This window comes from Nelumbo nucifera, chromosome 1 (assembly GCF_055504915.1).
Source record: "Nelumbo nucifera cultivar China Antique chromosome 1, China Antique-T2T, whole genome shotgun sequence".
NCBI classification, from domain to species: domain Eukaryota; kingdom Viridiplantae; phylum Streptophyta; class Magnoliopsida; order Proteales; family Nelumbonaceae; genus Nelumbo; species Nelumbo nucifera.
The window spans coordinates 97557380-97578719 of NC_142649.1; the positions used below are offsets into that span (position 1 = coordinate 97557380).

The following is a 21340-nucleotide window of genomic DNA, read 5'->3' on the forward strand; positions in this document are numbered from 1 at the left end:
CCTAAGCTAACTTGAAATATGGACCAATAAAGTGTGTTTGGTTTATTATCCATTTTTTCAAAGAAAAAAAAAGAAAAATCAAAATAAAAGAAGAAATAGTCAATGAATTTTAAGCAATTTAGTGGAGTTATTGAGATGAGAGATAATTAGTGGAATGAATTATTAGAGGAGAGAGGATTAATGCCATAATTAATGAAGAGAGATAATCAAAAGGAGATAATGAGAAAGAGAAGAGAATTAATGATGAAAGTTGAAAGCTTAGAGATGATGTGGAATTTAAAAAAAAGAGAGAAAAGAGATAGATTCTACATCATACCATTCCATTTTAATATATATAGTATTTTATATTACATTAAGTATAACATGTATTTTATATATATTTATTGTGTTATGTAATATAAAATAGGATAAATCTATTGTTCGGGTGATGGTTGAGCTGGCTAAGGATGCCACGTGGCAACCTCTGCAGCCGTCCTCTCTCTCAAGCCATATCGACACCATGGATGACAGAAGAGCACCACTAAGGAGTGTCTTGCACGGACAAGGAAGCAAACTCCGTCGGGGAAGAGGAAATCTCCCGAATACCTCAGTTGACGACTTCATCCCGACAACTCCAAAAGCCCTATCCATCTGAAATACAGACACCCAACTATAAATGGGTATTCCCCGCTCAAGGAAGAATACTCTTTGAATATCTCTCTACACTATCTCTTCGGTCCAGACCAACATTATTTCAACTGCTCGGCCCGACCACCTCTTTCTTTACCCAATTGACTTGAGCGTCAGAATACCTACCCGGGAATTAACTCCTTGGGCCTTTGACCTTTCTCCTAATTGCATATCTCAGTGCACTGCTTCATCCTTCCACTTTGGCCTCGTCCAATTGGCAAAATTATTTGATTGTGTCCTCAGTTTGAAACACCACAGACCGGACAACATCATCCATGATGCTAGAAAGATATGATAATGGAAGGGCTTTGACCAATCAAGACCCTATCATGCCTTTCTGAGATATTAATTTCCAGGATTACTATTTAAAATTCATCCTCACTTCTCACCATTTTTCATAAACTTACTCTAACTTTTCAAAAACCTTCTCCATATAATATAAGAGAATTTTGTTATCTAACATGTCACTCTTAGTGAGCAAACTGAACATTAACAAAAGTTGTCCAGATAGGCTATTAAATATTTATAATGACCAAACTAATCCTATCCTCTATTAAATAATTGTTAAAAAACCAAGTGAAAAAACAAATATTTCTTCATTGTCATCCAATCCAAATGTCTTAAGCCCGTTTGGATTAATGGATGAACTCCCAAATCTCAAATGGAGAAGTAATATAATAAATTTCATCATCAAACAATTTTGTTCATGGCAAACTCAAAAGGAGGGGTAGTTTGTAAATTTACAAAAATCTTTCATCTCCTTGTAAACGTTGTAATGTTTAAGATATTTGACAGGAGTTTCTACAGGTTTTGAATGTGAGGTAAGTGAAAAGAAATAGACAAAAAAAAAAGTTTAGGGGACTTTTACAAAATAATCTTAATTTTTAAGGTTGTAGGCCCAAAGACCTAGCCTGGGCTTTGCCCCCTTATCAAAGGTACTAATCCCAACATGATCCTTAGGGTCTTCGGTGAATAGGAAGAGGGGGGTTCGGATCTCCTACCCACAAGTTGTTCCCACATTTCTATACATGAGACATTGGGAATATCTTTCTTGTCATTCATGAGAAGATGTTCCCAAATACACTGTGGTGCTGTTCTTCATGCTCTCTTAATTCCATAATAAAATAGATAAAGTCTCGTTTATTGAAAACAAGTGGCATAAATAACTAATGTTAATAGTCAATCGTTAAAGATGTTACATGATGTATTTACTCTTTCAAAGGTTCATGTTTTATATAATTTAGTTATCTCTCATGGTAACAATGTCAAATGAGACATCTCACCTTTTCATTATAAACTGGCTCGGCTTGCGAAAAAAAAAAAAACACTTCCAGATGAGGTTTGTGGTGTCAGATGTTGGTATTTGTTGAATGCAGTTTTTTTTTAGCATGTCCCAATTATTGTTTTCATTGATTCACATTTTTGTTTCATAATATTTGTCAACTATATATTCCATGGTTTCTAGGTTCTCCTGGACTCTAAACAAAACTTTTTTTTCCAAGATCTTAATTTCTTTATCATATGAAAAGTCAGAGAAATAATTATAATATTAAAAACATATCCTCTCTTCTATGTTTCTCCTACGAAACACAAAGAAACCGAATCCTCAATTCCAAAACCAAAAGGAGCTCAAAATGTTTACAGTTGCATTCATAACTGGGATAATCATCATGATCGATGAACCAGAACCAGCTCGATTTATGAACATGACAATATATACCATCAGACTAACGTGGCATATCATGATTGGCTCAGTATCCTTTGGGTTTGTGGAGAATTGACAGTGCATATATAATATAGTCCCACGTAAATCATAATCCACACCTGTGACGCCAGCACTCCTCTCTCTCTCTCTCTCTTTCTCTCAAATAATAAATAATAATCAGACTACTGGCCATGGGCATGGCCAACCCGGCCTACTTTCTGTAGTGAGTCCCAACTCCCACGACACCCACCGTACTCCTGTGGCTTTAGCAATATAGTAGACCAGGTCTTACGTTTAGGGGTCTTGTAAGGGCTATACGCGTGGTGTAGGATCAGTATTTTTCTTCTGAAACATTGCCAACCCCAACCATCATCAACTCCCCGCAACGGCAAACTACCCTTCACTTGCGTGGCCGTGGTGGCATGACTTTCCAACCTCAATCCTCAATCCTCAATGGGCGGTAATTGCTTGATTGGGCGGGTTGAGCTACCATCGATCTCTTACCTTTTGAATGCCCAGTGAAGGTGAGTTTATATTCTTATTTGCTTCTTTCTGCTTTCTTTTCTCTGCTTTTACCCTCCTCTTGTAGTTGATCTCAGGTCAGGAGTTATAGATCTTGATCATCATCTTAGTCCCAATCTTATCTCTGGGTATGCCGCTCTTGTCCAGCCACATTTGACTTCCATTCTGAATGTTGTATCTAAATTCTTATTGTATTGTTTAATTATGTGTCTGTCAAAAATTTAAATTTACTCTGTGCTATTGCTTTCTTGTTATACTCTTTAATTCCCCTCAAAAAAATTCAATTAGATAGATGTGGTTGGATTAATATTTGATTTGCATTCTATAAGTCTATTGTATGAGCAATTCTTTTATGTTTATATCTTTTCCTTTTAGGATCTTTTTTTTTTTATTCTTATTTACCAGTTTGATTTGAAAGCAATGGTGAAGGACACAGAATATTATGACATTCTGGGTGTGAGCATTGATGCATCGCCAGCTGAGATCAAGAAGGCTTACTACGCTAAGGTAAGGTCTCTCTCCGACTCTCCGAGAGTAAGCAACATAAACATAAACTATTATGCTTCGTTCCCTAGTTTTGATCAAGCTACGGTTGTATGTTGATTTGCTGTTCCTCATGTCAACAAGCTGTGAATCGTAATGTTGCTTGGTTTTAAATTAGGAACAATGATAGCTATGACCATAACATCTGTTTTTTTATCTAATTTATAGGCAAGGCTGGTGCACCCAGATAAAAATCCTGGAGATCCCAAAGCTGCGCACAATTTTCAGGTGTTTTATTATTTACACGTATGAAAGGATACTTTCATTCAAAGTTGTCTATGTTTATTGTGAAATTGGTTTATACATGTTTTCAATATATGATCCTTCAGATTAGTTCACGAATTTTCTGAGCATGAACATTGAATAATTCTTGGTTCCATGTTCATATTCACTGAAACTTTCCATTCTCTTCAGTTATTATAACAGTTCAGAAGCCATAATCAAAGCAGTTTTTCGACATATTTATGTATCGACTTTTTACATACTTGTTGGTCAAGTAATGTTTTATTGTGAAGGTACTTGGGGAAGCCTATCAAGTTCTAAGTGATCCAGCAAAGCGTGAAGCATATGACAAGAATGGAAAGGAAGGAGTGTCCCAGTAAGTTTAGCAGAAGACAAAAAGGGGTTTTCCAGGGCAACCACTAGATACACTTAATAAGTCCACACAACTCAACTCAGCCTTTATCAATCTCAATTACTAGCTATAATGCCCAGATACCTCTACATTGTATTATACAAGGGTGTTATATGGTGTCATATGGTTCAATCTTTAGTGTAAATTCTGTAACTGACACCTTTCCAAGACAAATACATTCTGGTAAAAAAGAGGAACATTTCTTTGGGCTGACTCCATAAAAGGACAATTACACCCAAAACAATTCACTCTTTAGACTTCCTTTTATTTTCATTTTTTTATCCAGATGGTAATACAATGGGAGGAAAGAGATTGTAGTTTACTAAATCATTTCCAAACTCAGGGATTCTATGGTTGACCCTTCTGCGGTATTTGGGATGCTTTTTGGAAGCGAAATCTTTGAAGACTACATTGGCCAACTTGCCTTGGCTTCTTTGTCATCGGTTGATTTTGAAGAAGAATCTCAAACTCCAGAAGGGCGGCAGAAAGTTCAGGACAAGATAAAGGTATCCATCATTATCTAGTCCCTGTGAATCTGTACCAACCGTTTCATACACTTCATTAATCTATGTGATCTTTGTAAAATGCAGGAAATGCAGAAAGAAAGGGAAGAAAAGCTCATACAGATCTTGAAACACCGTCTTCAACCATACATTGACAATAGAATGGATGAGTTTGTAGACTGGGCAAAGTCAGAAGCCAGCCATCTCTCACAAGCTGGTAAATATGTATTTTTCTTGTCCTTTTAGTGTGCGGTTTTTCTTGACAATTTTTTATATCAGTAACTGCAAGAATTTTCTTATGAAAGAAAAATATGTACAGCCATTTGTCTTGCACCCCTAGGTTGGCCTAGTCCCACCACCCCCATTTTCTTTACAATTCCCCTTGGGGAACTAAAACCTAATACATGATATTCTTGTCCACCCTTCCTTTTGCTAACCCACCAAACCATTAGCAGACCTTGGAATCCAACTGTTGATTGTATTGATGTCCTTAGCTAAGTGTCTAATCTCCCTGAACGTTTGTCTAAAGCCTGTTTTGTTTTGTCTTAGAAAGGCCACCACTATCATCCTCTTCCACATTTAGCCCTCTATAGTTTAGAGACTTCGCCGGTCTCAATCATTGTACATTGACAACAGTTCTGCTCTAGTTGAATTCCCAACACCAACAGATCCCAAATACAATGCTAAAATGTCAAACCCTTAGCTTCTAAAAGCCTTTCCAATGCACTTGAAAGAAGAGGAAGAAGAACTGTTTAGTGTATTACAGGTTTGAAGAGAAGAAAAGAGAGAAAGAGAGAGAAAGAAAGAGAGTGAAGAGACAAGAAAAGAAAGAAGGGGTTCAGTGGTGAATGATCTGCTGCCTCATACACTCCTTTATTTATAGCTTTTAGGATCCTTACAAGAATAGGAAATAAATAAAAATTAGAAACAATAAGGCCATCCAGCCCAACTTAACAAAAATTAGAAACTTCTAATAAAAGAAATTAGAACTACTAAAAAGAAATTAGAAACTACTAATAAAGAAATTAGAAACAACTAGGTGTGGGTATGAAACCACACACACTAGAGCCTGAGTATGGGTATGGAACCCCACACTCATGGCTAACCAACTATTTCTTCACTCCCCCTCAAGTTGGGAGTAGATATTTGTCATGCCCAACTTGCGTAGATCTGTCTCCAATTTGCCTTTTGTGACTGCTTTGGTGAAAAGATCAGCTAACTGCATGTCTGAGGCAATGTAAGGAAGGCATACTTCTTGAGATGCAATTCGCTCTCAAATAAAATGTCTGTCAACCTCAATATGCTTAGTCCTGTCATGCTGTATTGGGTTGTGGGCAATATTAATTGCAGCTTGATTATCACAATACAGCATCAGAGGCTTCTCATAATCAACCTCCAACTCATTAAGCAAGGATCTCAGCCATAACACTTCTGCAACACCATTGGCCATGGATCTATATTCCGCTTCTGCACTGGAGCGAGCAACAACATTTTGTTTATTTCTTCTCCAGGAAACAAGATTTCCCTCCACAAATGCACAATATCCAGAGGTGGACCTCCTATCATCAACACATCCAGCCCAATCCACATCTGTATACACTTCTATTTTCATATGACCATTATTCTTGAAGAGTATACCTCTCCCTGGATATCTCTTTAAGTAGGCAAGGATCCTTTCTACTGCAAGGAGATGAGTGGTCCTAGGAGAATGCATGTATTGACTGACAACAACAACGGCATAAGAAATATCTGGTTGGGTTAGACAAAGATAAAGAAGTTTCCCAACCAACCTTTGGTACATAGCCCTATCCTCAAGGAGTTCTCCACTTTCTGCACTTATCTTATGGTTAGGCTCAATGGGAGTATCAGTAGGTTTCACTCCTAACTTGCTAGTTTCTTCCAATAAGTTCAGAGCGTACTTCCTTTGGGAGATAAAAATTCCATGCTTAGATCAAGTTACCTCAATTCCTAGGAAATAGTGTAACTTTCCTAGGTCTTTCACTTCAAATTCCTTGTGAAGGTGTTGTTGGTTTCAATTTCACTAGTGTCACTTCCTGTTATCACAATGTCATCTACATAGACTGCAGAGTCAGGGAATGACCTGTCTTCTTAAAGAAGAGGGTGTGATCTAACTGAGCCTGTATGTATCCGAATTTGTCCAAAGCCAGTCTAAACCTATCAAACCAAGCTCTCTGGGACTGTTTGAGCCCATACAAGGCCTTCTTCAAAAGGCAAACTTTCTTTCCTGCTTTTGTACTATAAAAACTAGGGGGTAACTCCACGTATACTTCCTCTTGCAAGTCTCCACTGAGGAAGGAATTCTTAACATCTAGCTGAAATAGTGGCCATGAGAAGTCTGCAGCAATGGATAGAAGAACTCTGATAGTGTTCATTTTTACAACAGGTGCAAACGTTTCTGAAGGGATGAGAGATCCATCCTATGGACGCCCAAAGATTGCGGAATAAGGGGCGAATTTCAAAAATTTATCTCTCCCTTCAACTGGGAATCGTATTCCCTATTTAGAAAATCATATTTTCAATGATCAATCTTGAACCATAAACTGAACCAGATCTGAACCAAAAGGAGTGGGAGAGGATTATACCTGATACGGAGAAATACTATCTCCCAATGGAGGTGTTCACGCCTAAGGAAGGATCCAAAATCTGCTCCCACTGAAGATGGCGCAGTGAAGGATGGAGCAGAATCAGCAATGTTCTTCAAAAGAACTTGACCCTTCGCAAGAATCAACTGGACGGCTTGTGAGTACAGCTCCAATTAATCTTTTCCCAAAAGATTGAAATCAAGATCCAATCTTGATTGCTCCCAAGAACTGGAGATCGAACTGAAGGAATGGCAATGGCAGGAAGGTGGCGGCAGAAGAGAATTCGCAGTATGCAGGAAATCTCTTAATCTCTCTTTCTTAAAGAGAAGAATGCTATTTGATGTTATTGTGTTTTTCAAGGCTGCCGCCCCCTTCCCCTTTCATAATCTTAAAGGGTTCAGCTCCTAATCAGATTAGGAGTTGCTAATCCAAATCATATTTGGGTTAGAAGTCCCTTAGTGATAAGGGATAATCCTTATCTTATCTGCAGATCAGATCAGCTGTCTCCTAATCTAATTAGGAGGTTTCCAGATCTAAATCTTATTTAGATCTTGGACTCTCTGAGTGGATAGGGTCTAAGCCCAATCCTTTTAGCTGACCCACTTCAGAATTCGCCCCTTTTAAATGACTGATCAAATCAGCCCAGTTCGAAATGGGCTTAAGGCCCATTAAGGTTATGTACTCAAAAAACCTTCCAAATTGCTGCCCAGTTGGGCTTCCTTGTATGGCGTGGGACCCAAGCATTGATCTACTCATCAGCCACATGGGTTCAGCCCAGCCTTTGTTACAAGGCCTGGCCGAATGCACTGCTGAAGACAGTGTACCCCTGAAACCCATCAAATGGGCTCTATGGGCCCAACACTTACACTAAGTGGTCCCTGGGCCAAGCCACCTTGTAACACCCAGGGACTGTGGGCAGATGCAAGATTAGCCCATCAGGTGTTATCCTCAATGGTCTTACACTTAACCTCTCAGCCCATAATGATCATACACTGCCCGACAAGAGAGGACCTCTCCCTCGGCTGCAAGGAACAGTGTTGCACTCTCCACTCATATGGATCCCGGGAATTAAAACCTTTTGCAAACATTTTAGAAACCATATATATTCTTTTATATAAAGTATATTTTGCAAAACAAATCTCAACGGTTGAAATCGGCTGCCGGCAGTCTTGGTTTCCATCAGTGAGAGTGCATCCCCGATCATTACCTTTGTCCGACAAAGGGGCTGATCCTGTCACTATGATCACCCACTCAGATGAATTCTCGGACTGTCCCAACATACCCAGGTTTTGACCCCCGCTAAGGATCTCACTGATTGGTACATCAAAGATAGCCCAATCCGACACCTAGTGCAGTATCATAATCGAGTCTAGGGGTCGGGTGTAACTTTCCAGTTTTGCCCATCAATCTCCAAGGTCCAGGGCAATACTGGAAATCTGGTCCAGTTCAAAGATTCAATTAATCCTACACTGTATGTGCCTAGGGTCTCACCCTGGCAGCTGAGACAGGCCACCCCAACCGACTTGGTGGCACTACAGTGTCAGCCTTGTCAGGATAGGTCTCCCCAGACCGACCCACCGGCTGTGAACATTCTAAACTAACACGAGTCTCATTAAGTGTCCAGTTTAAGGGTATTACACAGAAACATACCAAGGGAACATGAATCAAATATGTATCTTTATTCATTTACAATAAACTCATAAAGTACATCATTCTGATTGAAGCTAAGGGCATACAAAACTGTCTAACAGTTTCTGTATAGTCTATGCCATAAGTTTGTGTGAATCCCTTTGCAACCAATCTGGCTTTATACCTCTCTACAATACCTTTAGCATTATATTTCACAGTAAACACCCATCTGCATCCAACATGTTTCTTCCCTTCATGCTAGTTAACTAGTTCCCATGTGTTGTTCTTGACAAGAGCATCCATCTCTACTTGCATTGCTTCCTTCCATTCAGGTATCAAAACAACTTCTTGCACTTTTCTGGGTATAGGAATAGAAGAAATAGATGCCAAGTAAGATTTGTAGGATTCTGAGAGACAATTATAATAAAGGAACTTGGAAATGCAATGGGCAGTGGATGAGGTGCAACAGTGCTTCCCTTTACGAATAGCAATTGGAAGATCAAGGTCATCTGTCGGTGAAGGTTGAACCTCTGTAACAGTGGGATCAACAGTGAGAGCAATAGTAGTGTCTGGATTTGGAGCTGTACAAGATGTTGGAACTGGCATGGATTGTTGTTGAGTACGAGAATCAACCTGCCTCTACCACTTTCTGTGATACACCCTCAACTCTTTGCATTTTTGACAACTTTCTTCGCAACTCCCCTGCTCAGTAACCGAGACAGGTAAAGGAACTCTTGGAGCTAAAACTGAAATCCTTTCCTCACTATTCTCCCCCTGAGGAGAAGCCTTATGATAGTAAGGCATATCCTCAAAGAAGATGACATCCATGGACACAAAGCGTTTCCCTGAAACTGGCTCATAACAGCAATATCCCTTTTGATTTTGTGCATACCCAAGGAAAATACACTTAGTAGCTTTGGGATCAAACTTGGAGCAATGAGGTCCAAGGATTTGGACAAAACAAGTACACCCAAAAGTTTGAGGGGAATAGTGAATAGGTCCTTATCTGGATATAGAAGACTGAATGGGGTTTGCGTGCTTGGGACCCGTGAAGGAACCCTGTTAATGAGGTATATGGCTGTATGGATTGCATCTCCCCAGAACCGTATGGGAACATTGGAGTTGAGCATGATGCTTCTAGCTACCTCTAAAATATGTTTGTTTTTTCTCTCAGCAATCCCGTTTTGCTAAGGTGTGTGAGGACAAGTGCTTTGATGAATGGTCCCATGATCAAGGAGATAGGATGCCAAGGGTTTTGCAAAGTATTCCTTAGCATTATTAGATCTAAGAATCTTGATCTTGGTTTCAAATTGAGTTAGAATCATCTTATGGAAAGCTTGAGTCAGAGAGGGGACCTCATCTCGAGAGTGCATAAGATAGACCCATGAAAAACGGGTATAGTCATCAACAAATAATAAGAAATATCTGTACCCCCCCCCCCCCCATGGTGGGAGTATGGTAGGGCCCCCAAACATCGGTATGCACAATCTCAAAAGGAAGGTTGCTTCTTTTATTACTTAAAGGATAAGATGATCTACTATGTTTTGCATGTTCTCAACTTTCACATTTTAATCCAGACACTTCTACTGACTCAAACAAGTTTGGAAAAAGACTCTTTAAAGACCCAAAAGATAAATGACCTAAGCGGTTGTGCCAAAGCATAATCTTACTACAAGACTGAGAAACAAACAATTTTAATCACCTTCTTCGTTTCCAGATCCTGTGAATGTTCCAGCAGGTATACTCCATTCATCTCACGGCTAATCCCAATCACCTTCTTCATTTCCAGATCCTGAAAAATACACTAATCAGGGAAAAAAATTACCGAACAGTTTTGATTTTTAGTAATACTACTAACTGAAAGTAAGTTAGCACTAAGCTTGGGAACATGCAAAGCTGAGGATAGGGTGATGGTATCTAATAATTTGATGTCTCCCTTGCCAAAAATTGGTACAAGAGATCCATCAACAATAGAAACTTTGTCTTTCCCAAAGGATAAACAATAGGTGCTAAATAGAGTAGATATGCTGGTCATATGATCTGAAGCACTTGAATCTATTACCCAGGAAGGTCTAGTATTACCTGGGACGGAAGCATGACAAGCAATAGCTCTTGTACTTGTATGAGCAAGGGCTGAAGTAGGCTGAGCTGAACTACTAAATTCATTTTCTAGCTGAGTCAGAGAAGCTCGGACTACAGCTAGGGTATCTAGAGGAGTGCCTCTTGTGCCTGATGAAGTTGTACTATCAGTGTTGACAGCCATATTAACATTCCCTTTCTTATTTCTAACATTTGTTGGAACTAGATGAGGGTGCAACTTCCAACAGATGTCCTTAGTATGTTTAGGTTTCTTGTAGTGTTCACATACTAAGTCCTTCTTAGCTTCCTTCTTCTCCTTATCCCCCCCAAATTTAGGTCTAACTGCTACCAAGGCTGATTCGGAGGGCTGTTGCTACAACATAACCTTTCTCCTAGTTTCTTCACTATGCACTAGGGAATAGGCTTGTAATAAAGTCACACTATCTCTTGTTAACAACTATTGTCTCACAATGTCATATTCAGAGTTTAGACCAGTTAGGAACTCAAAAACTATATTAATTTCAACCTGCTTTCTATATGTTTGTGCATCTTTCTGACTCTCCCACTCAATTGTTTCAAGATGGTCAATTTCATGTCACAGGGATTTTAAGGTTGAAAAGTAAACAGAGACCTGCTTCTCTCCTTGCCTCAGATTTTTAACCTCACATTTTAGCTCATAAGCCCTAGCAACATTAAGAGGCTGAGAGTAAATTTCCTTCATAACATCCCATATTTCCTTAGCTGTTTTGGCCTACAAGTATGTTGTTTTGGCCCACAAGTAGTTTCGGATGATGTGTGGCTGCATAGAGTTGCACAGCCATGTCATCACCAAAAAATTTTCTTGGACCCACCTAGCATAAGTAGGGTCCTCCTTGGAGGGTTCCTTCACATCCCCTAACAAGAAGTTCAATTTTCCTCTACCTCCAATAGCCATCATGGCTGATTGGGCCCATTCCAAGTAGTTTGATCCATCAAATTTAACAGTTGTAATCTGAAAGGTGTTTTCAGTCATGTTACCTGAACCACCAGTCCCAAAAGTACCTTCCCCTTGGTTCTTGTACTCCATTCTAAGTTAAGAAGAGGCTTTAAACTACTGTGACAAGAAAAAACTGTATTTCAAGGCTGATAACAGCCAACCTAGGACAATGATTTTACAGTTAGATAACAGTCAACTACTGTCCTGGGATTGATATCAGTCCTGAGATTTTCTATCCGTACCTCTCTGAATGAATAACAAAGTCCTTTTGAGTATTAATCTCAAGAAAAGGTACTTACTTTATGAAGAAAAAGGCCCAGAAAACTGATTGCTACCTTCAGTCATCAAACTTGATCAATCGATTACTGTCAGCACCTTGAATCTTGATCAAAGAACCAAGAAAAAAAACTGATCGGCACCTCCAATCTTGATCAAGAATCGATCTTGATCACTCAATTCCTGCCTGATTCTTCCTGATTACAAGAAGCTCTCTCCAATCTTAGTACAGCTGATAAATCCTTCTTGCAACCTCCAAGAATCAACCGAAATAAGGATCTTTCTGAACTTTCATCTCTAAACAATTCTCATGTGGTCAGCTGAATTAAATCCACATGAGAAACCCTAGATCTAAGGCTCTGATACCAACTTGAAAGAAGAAGAATAATAACTGTTTACTGTATTACAGGTTTGAAGAGAAGAAAAGAGAGAGAGAGAGAGAAAGAGTGAAGAGAGGAGAAAAGAAAGAAGGGGTTCAGTGGTGAATGATCTGCTGCCCCATACACTCCTTTATTTATAGCTTTTAGGATCCTTACAAGAATAGGAAATAAACAAAAATTAGAAACAAGAAGGCCAGCCAGCCCACTTAACAGAAATTAGAAACTTCTAATAACAGAAATTAGAAACTAAAGAAATTAGAACTACTAAAAAGAAATTAGAAACTACCAATAAAAGAAATTAGAAACGACTAGGTGTGGGTATGAAACCACACACACTAGAGCCTGAGTTTGGGTATGGAATCCCACACTCATGGCTAACCAACTATTTCTTCAAATTCCAAAGGACCAAGGTTCCCCATGCTGTTTCCATTTCAAAATATGTAATTTGGAGGAAGAGACCAAAAGGGAATCAGGTCCATATGATCATGGAAGAATTTGCCACTTCCAACCAATTTCTCACAGTAGACTCTATTTAGAAGTCTTTGAAGGCTCCCATTGTCTTCACCCAATTCACAGCACAAACTGCAACCTTTTCAATAGCAAACGGGATTTCCTACCCACTCTCTACCCACCGTGAATTGCAGCACACATCTCTATTATGATTTGAGAGATGTGTGGCTGCAATTCATGGTGGGTAGAGAGTGGGTAGGAAAAGTGAGTAGGAAATCTGGGTTCTTTCAATAGTGGCTTCTTTACTTTGAAAGGTGTCTCTGAAGATTCTAACATTGCTTTCCCCTCATATACACCACAATATTGTGTCTCTAAAGTATCCTTCCCCTTATCTTAGGTAGAGAAAAGAATGAAGACTTAAACAGATTCCCCTTCCCTGTGTCCATCAGAGCACACCATCATCCATAGTCAAAGAATTGGTTGCATCAGTTGCTTCCTAAAATAATCCTAAAAGGCCTTTAACTAAGCTCATTAACTTTTGAAAAATAGAACCAAGTTTTTTCAGCCCTGACTATTTCTGAAGGTCCATCTAATCAGGTGAACTGAATCGCATTCCATCACTGAAGGTCTTGGTGAGATCCATAGTTTTCAAGGCGCCAAGGCAAGGCTAGGCGATAGGGGGGCGCATTGTCACCTAGTCGCCTAGGCGATGGATTTTTTTAAGTAAAAACATGTATCTTAGGGTAGTTCCCTAGGTTTCATAATCATATTTCCTTAATAAATATCCATAATTTTCATAAGAAAAGTATAAGCTTTATGTTAAAGAATAGAAAATCAACATATTCCAACATATTCATGAGAAGAAAAAGAAGAAAGAAAAGAAAATTCAAAAAATATAGGGGCTGAACCCCTATTTCTGTTATAGGAAAAGAAGAAAAGAAAATGTGGAAGAAGAAGAAGAAGAAATTAGTATATACACACAAAATTAGTAAAGAAAAAGAAGAAAATGTGTTGATTGGGCAACATTTTAAGTTCTTCCTTACTTATTGGTTCAGGTTTTGAAGTCTTTGAGGATTCAATACACAGCATTTAGCAATGTTTGTGTTGATTAAAACCCTAAAAAATAAGAAAACAATAAAAAGAAATTAATATATAAACACACAAAATGAATATTTTAGTTTAAAAATGTCTATTTAATAATTATAACCTCAAAAAGTTAAGAATATAAAAGTTTTTATAGAAAACTGTTTGGCGATTAGGTGAGGCGAGCCTCCAAGGGTGCCTTGTTGCCTAGGCATCACCTTGACAAACATGGTGAGATCATTTCTGGAACAGTTGAATTCTTCTAACCATACTCTTCCCTCAAAATTTGCTAGGACCATTATAGACAACCAAATACTGGAGCCCAGTTTATGATTCCCATGCCATGTATCCTATTACCAAATATCCTAGGTGATTCCAATGAGGCATGTCATTTTTTAACCTCTGTCTCACCTGCTTCACTGAGTTGTTCCATTAGGCTTGAATTGTTCCCTGACCAATCAAGTTTGTGCTTACAGGGGCTATTGTGGTGTGATTGTAAAATCCCAGGCTGATAAGTGTGAAAATGTGGGTTTGAGTCCAAGAACAGCTACTTTGATAGGCAGGACCAGCAGCAGATAACGGTTTCATTCAAAGTTTCTATTGACAACCTTCTCCTAAGGAAACTCATCTTGGAATTTCCACAGTTAGGGTCCATTACTTGATGCAATGGTAAAATATCATGCTGACAAGTGTGAGAATACAGGTTTGAGTCTGAGAGAGGCCTATATACCCATTCCAATTCTCCATAAAGCCAAGATCATGATTGGATAATGGTTTTTTCTAAGTTCCAGAAGTTGTTTTAGATTCCTCATGGGAATGTAAAATGATGGTAGACAACTAGACATTGCACAGCGCTAAACACTTCACAAGATCAGAAATGTGCAGAATCATGTTAATATGTTATAGGTTCTCTATGAGTTTTCCTAACTTTTGGTTTTCTTATTCCTATTGCAAGTTCACAATTCTTGTTAACTCATATTTTTAAATTTCAGCTTTTGGTGAGGCTATGCTGCACACCATTGGTTATATCTATACGAGGCAAGCTGCAAAAGAATTGGGGAAGAACATGAGATACATGGGTGTGCCATTCTTGGCAGAGTGGGTCCGAGACAAAGGTCACCATATAAAATCACAAGTCACAGCAGCTGCAGGTTTGTTTGCTTTTCTTTTCTTCTTCTTTTTTTTTTTTTTTGGAGAAAGGGAAAACTACAATTGTATTAATGATGTATAAATGGGAGAGACTCCCAATACAGTGAGTGGCTATACAATGCTATGGAATTTCAAAAAGAACAAAAGGTATACTAATTACAAAATAATAGTTCCTCTGTAATGTTAGCTGTGCCTATCCAAGAGAAAATCTTTGCAACTGCATTGCAGCATAATTCATCCAGTAAGAAAATTTCGTTTTTAAAAGTTGTGTGGTTTCTCTCCATCCAGATAGTCCAAACAAATTTTTCCTTCCTTTTTGCTGGGTCATTATTTAGATGTGTTTGCTTAGGCAATTGGAGAGCCCCTTTGGAAAAGATTGGTTTTTGGGTCTTTCTCTATTCCAAGCTTCTGAAAGAAAGCAATGAACTTGTTTTTCTCCTGAATGTGTAGGTGCTGTGTCTTTAATTCAGATACAGGAAGAGTTAAGGAAGTTGGAACAAGGAGAGAACAAAGAAGAAAACCTGATGAAGCAGATTGAAGAAAAGAAAGATGCCATGATTAATTCTCTTTGGAAGATAAATGTTGTGGACATTGAATTAACCCTCTCACATGTCTGCCACGCGGTAAGCTTTATTTATATATTATCCCTAGCTTTGAGTATCATATGTGATATGACCATAATGCACCAATTGTATGCTAGTGGAATGACATGCCCACTCTAGGGATGTGGATTGTTTACTTTAAAGGGAATCCAACTTGAATCCATGCCCCAAAAGTTAAAGAATGCAGATTTTGTTGTACTAACTTTTTCTTATTAAGAGTAGGACATATTGCATTTGAACTCCCTGTAAAGGTTTCTTTATCTTGGGCATACTATATCCTTTACTTAAAACCTACCTTTATCTTGACCAGTAAAGGTTTCATAGTCCTATGAAGTTCATGGTCCTCCTATTACTAAATCTTATGAAGTTCATAGTGCTCTTATTACTAATATGTAAGTCACGTACATGCATGTATATGAGCCAGCACCCTTGGGAGTGTCTCCCCCCTCAAAGATTCTTTTAAATTTGTCACTCTTTGGATGGTTAGGAAATTTTTGGAATCCTAATGGTGGATCTACATCTACTTACAACAGAAAATAGGGATCTACAGATGGATACAAACAATTTGATATGGAAAGTTGGAAAGGTTCAAAATATTGATATGTCCGATACGCTGGTAGAGGCGTATCGGGCAGTATCGGTAGATTTTTTTTATTTTTTGCAAATCTGGTACAGAGGGGGCAGTTTAAGGTCTGTCCACCCCCTGAACCAGTCAAAACCCCAATACACCCTCTGTAGGGGCATCGGGAAGCTCCCGATACAATATGCATCAGCTGATACGGGCCGATACGGGTCGATACTTTGAACCTTGTAAAGGAGTAGGGTTGTGTCAGGTTGACAACCAGCATTTAAACTTTTGCCAGACTCTATTGGTCATGGATACTAAATTCAGAATGGCAAAACAGGAATCACGTTGCCAACCCTATGTAGTCAGGATAAGGCGATGATGATGATGAAAAATAAAATAAAGAGAATAGACAGTTGTACTAAAGAGAAAGCAGTAAAAATAATATAGATTTACTAGAGACAAGAGAGAAGAGGTATCTGGAGTAAATTCCCACAACACAATTCAACTTTTTTTCAACTCCGCTCATGAAAAGTAAATCCAATTACAAAGACTCTATGTTTTGGACTCACTATGGGGGGCTGGGTTTCTATTTACAGACTCTAGGAGACTATTTTCATAACAAATGAAATGGCTGAACTGAATGGTTAATTGCTTTGTTTTAAGAAGTTTTGGGAAGTGTTTGTCAATAGAGTGTGAAGTTTCTCAATTCACATCCAATTCATGAATCTGATTAGATGGATTTCTGAAAAACCTACCTAATGGCACTAAAATTCTAGAAAAACAATACTTTTGACCCCAAATAGATAGCTCTAAATAAAAGTGAAGAGATTCAACTTAAGGTCCAATGATACCTTGTGGACCCTAAGTAACAACCAAGGAATACTTCGTAAAACCTCTAAATAACATAAAATCTTTTGAGTGAACATGGGATCTAAAGAAGCCTAATAAATTCTTTTTATCCTCATATATGAAAGGATGTGGCTAGTAGGCTCCAACAGAGCCTGTGGGCCCAATTCAAGATAACCCTGGTTATTCCCAGGACATTCATGAAACTCAGATATGGAGATACCTCTTATTTTTCATATTTTTCTTCTATACTTGCATTACGTTGTGGTTGTTAAGAGAGGGAAAAGATGTTTACAATAGTGGTCCAAGCTACATACAAGATTGGATACTGGGATTCGGATGGCCATGAGGTCTTAGTTAACCATCGAACATATAGGAAGGCATAATCAAGGACAACAGTGGACATGGATCATGGATGACTGGAACTGAATTAGTTTCTGGAAGGAAATCTGGTGCAGTTTTATAGCCTTAAGTAATGACTTCTCTGACCTTTCTGCATGGATAAAAACAAAGGGGCCTTTGACCTTTGTAAGAGATGAGATATCAGGTCAGGCTGAGCCCTATATTCTGCCTAATTGTTGTGAGGTGGATTCTCCATTACAGTTGTTGGTCTGTTTAGAAGGAGAACATCCTACTCCGAAGGGGGATGCTAGGATATGTTTACAGGACCCAAAAGGGGCTCTTGTATTAAAAATTTTTCTTTGATTCCATAATGGAAAGGAATTCTTATTCCCCAAGGAAAGGGAAGGGGCCTTTGACCTTTGTAAGAGATGAGATATCAGGTCAGGTTGAGCCCTATATTCTGCCTAATTGTTGTGAGGTGGATTCTCCATTACAGTTGTTGGTCTGTTTAGAAGGAGAACACACTACTCCTAAGGGGGATGCTAGGATATGTTTACAGGACCCAAAAGGAGCTCTTGTATTAAAAATTTTTCTTTGATTCCATAATGGAAAGGAATTCTTATTCCCCAAGGGAAGGGACTCCCACTGAGGAACAGCCTTAACTTTGAAAATAGGAGGTTATTAAATGACAAATTGACAACTACTCTCCTTCTATTAACTCTCAGAATGGAAGGTGAGAACTGCACAGATTTTTTTAGGGCATATGAGCAAATGATGACAAAGTGGTGCATTAGACCCACTACACTAGGTATCATTGAACATCTATTTTGGATGGCTTTGAAGATGTCAGCTTTTATTTTTGTTTGGGGTTGGGAGGGATTGGTATATTTTCCACAAAATAGTGGGTCTCACCACAAAATTGCACATGATATGCACGTACATACCACTCCTGTCATCTGATTTTTGTAATACTAACACAAATTTTTGCATTATGAAAATAAGTAAATAATTATTAAAGTGTCAAATAATCCAACACATCTGGGACCAGGAGGTACTTGTAGTCTTCAAGCCTACCAGAATGGAATCTGGATTTCCTCCTCACAGAATAGTCCTCACACCCACCTCACAGCACTTGCAGCTGTGCATTGGGAACATCTCCCATGAATGAAAATATACAAGTAGGGAGATGTTCTTGATGTGCAGTTATAACATGCTGTGAGGTGGGTGCGAGGAGGATTCTTTTTTTTCTTTTATTCTATGAGGAGGAGATCCAAACTCACCAGAATGGCCTTCAACTCAAGGATGCATAGTGGAAGTGGAAGCACTAAATCTTTCTTTTCATAAAAGAGACTGACATATTCGTTTTACTTTATTGAGTGATGCTGATATGGTTTGTCATTAGTGCATCTGTTCTCACAGATTTTATTAGTGTCTCTTATTCTGGAGTGATAAGTTCTAATTCAATGCTCTGTTTCAGGTTCTCAAAGAACCTAACGTTTCCAAGGATGTGCTCAAGCATCGAGCAAATGCATTAAAAAAGCTCGGAACCATTTTCCAAGTAAGTGATGGCTTCATTTTCTTTCATGCATGTATATTTATCATGTTTTTAATTTTTGTAGTAATTTTATAATCAATAATTTTGTATTTGGTAAATAAAAGAAGAAAATCTTACATATATGATTCACTTTATCATAATGTTCAAATAGTTTAGGTAGGAAAATAGATCCAAACTCGTGTTATTGGTGAAAGATTCAAAAGAAAAACTTTTAAGTATCTATACCAAGGGGTAATAGTGAGTTGAGGTGAAAGCATAAATTAAATTCTAGCCTACTGGCTCTTATTTGTCATTATAATATCTTTATTAATGAGGAAGCAGGAAACTTCTCATTAAGAAATACTGAAGGTAATACTTTTCTTTATCAATGCTGATAGTTCACTATTCTCAAAGGCCTTGTCCATCAAGTTATACTTAAACCAAAGGAGGACAAGATGAAACACCCCATAACCCCAGAAATTTGCACAAGAATCCAGAAACTCATGTATATATCCTGCACTTTTATGATATAAGGACTTTGTGACTGCCAAGCCTGTGATGATTGGCCTTTGACCTGACTTGCTACAAAATTAGGATGATATAATGGTTTTAGAACCCGGGTCAAAGGCAGAACTAACCAGGATAAGGTTAAAAGTTGTCTGAAAGACAAAGTCAAAGTAAACAAGCAAATATGGATTTATTTATTTCCCCGTCCAAATGATAGTGGCAACTGTCATATTACTACAACTCTCTCTTAGATAGCTACTACAACCAGGCCTTGTCTGCTTATTGATGCATTCAAGGCGTCTAAGTGACTTTCAAAGTATTTTAGCTTGTAAGCCATGACCTTTTTTTATCAGTAGCAATGAACCAGACCTTTTCCGAGAGTGATTGCAAGCAGGGGACCAAATACATATCTAAAAATCTGACACCAAATAATTAAATAGATATGGTATAATGAACAATCAACCTCAACCTCAAGGCTGGACATCCTGTAAGGCAAGAAGTTTAAGTCTCTTAGATATATTTTTCCAAGAAATAAAAATGTTATGCTACTAATTTTTAAATGTGTAGATTGTACACAAGATCATGAAATGTTTTGTGTGTAAAGTAAGATTTCATATCTAAGTCTCTCATCTATCTTGTATACTTTTCTCTCCGCCCTCTCCCACCCTAATTTTTTTTCCAATGATAAGATAGATATGCACCATTGAAAACCTTTGTACACTGAGAAATAACAAAATCATACTAATTACAGAAATAACTATACGTCTATACCTATACAATTAAATTATCTTATAATGCATATAAATCATGAGATATATGTCTAAATATAATTTACTCAAGATAAGTACTGGCGACTCCTCTGTTGCCACATAGTGCTTACTTAGACACTCATGCAATCAGTAGGAATACTCCAGTCTTGGATAGGCAGGTGGGTTCCCTTGGGTATCGCATAAGCAATACTTGTTTTACTGCAGTGCTTTATGCATCTGTGTAACAACTTGCAGAGGCAAAAAGAATTCAAACTTTGCATATATGGCAGGGGGTGATTATTTATTTCCAACGTCTCATAGCACATCCATTCCTGTGACATTGAGTAGGCCTAAACTGTTCCAGTATTGTATTCCGTCTGAAAATAGAACATAAACAGCTGAAATTGTAATTACTCATCTAACTTATAGATTAGCTGCATATAGATTAGCTGCATATCTAAGGAAAGATTAGAACAAGCAAAGGACAAAGTAAATTCAAACTCCGACAGAAGAATACAGTTGGCCCAAATTTTGTGATTCCAGACGGCTGTGGAAACGTTTCTAGCTACTTTGTGAGTGAACTTGCATCAACCGGTGCACTTAGAAAGTAGAATCAGAAATAAATGAAACTTGTTCAGTTTTTGCTAGTAGTGCATGTTAACTAAATCTCACCTCCTTGATTTCTCAGGGCGCCAAAGCTATTTACAGAAGAGACAACAGCCTGCGTCGCGAAGGTGACACAAATTTTGAAGCTACATCATCACCAAAGGCATCATGATATCTAGTATACGGGTGAACCTGTCTAAATTTATGTAGGGTAGTTTTTTTCTTATAGTGGATCCATCCCATACACGCCAGCATCATGTTCATCCATCTCTTAGTCTTCTTGAACAATAATGTTTTTTCATTTGGTATTTTGTTCTAAACTTTTGATGTTATTGGTTATAGCATTCTTCCGCACTCCTATTAATAAAATTTCAGTTGCTCTCAT

General features: G+C 38.2%; 1 protein-coding gene across 6 annotated transcripts; it reads left to right on the top strand.

The window, feature by feature from the left end:
- The first annotated feature begins 2577 nt into the window (after nt 1–2577).
- LOC104610577 (chaperone protein dnaJ 10-like) lies at nt 2578–21340 on the top strand. Of its 6 annotated transcripts, none has more exons than XM_010277271.3 (11): nt 2578–2898; nt 2964–3024; nt 3302–3403; nt 3608–3667; nt 3955–4037; nt 4417–4579; nt 4664–4793; nt 15045–15203; nt 15652–15824; nt 19037–19117; nt 21038–21340. In XM_010277271.3, the coding sequence occupies exons 3-11, from the start codon at nt 3317–3319 to the stop codon at nt 21125–21127; spliced, it is 1026 nt and encodes a 341-aa protein (XP_010275573.1). In that variant the 5' UTR covers nt 2578–2898; nt 2964–3024; nt 3302–3316; the 3' UTR covers nt 21128–21340. The 6 variants fall into 6 exon arrangements, with proteins under 6 accessions (XP_010275573.1, XP_010275574.1, XP_010275576.1 ...); XM_010277272.3 differs by having other exon boundaries at nt 2974–3024; XM_010277268.3 differs by having other exon boundaries at nt 2579–2898; nt 3315–3403.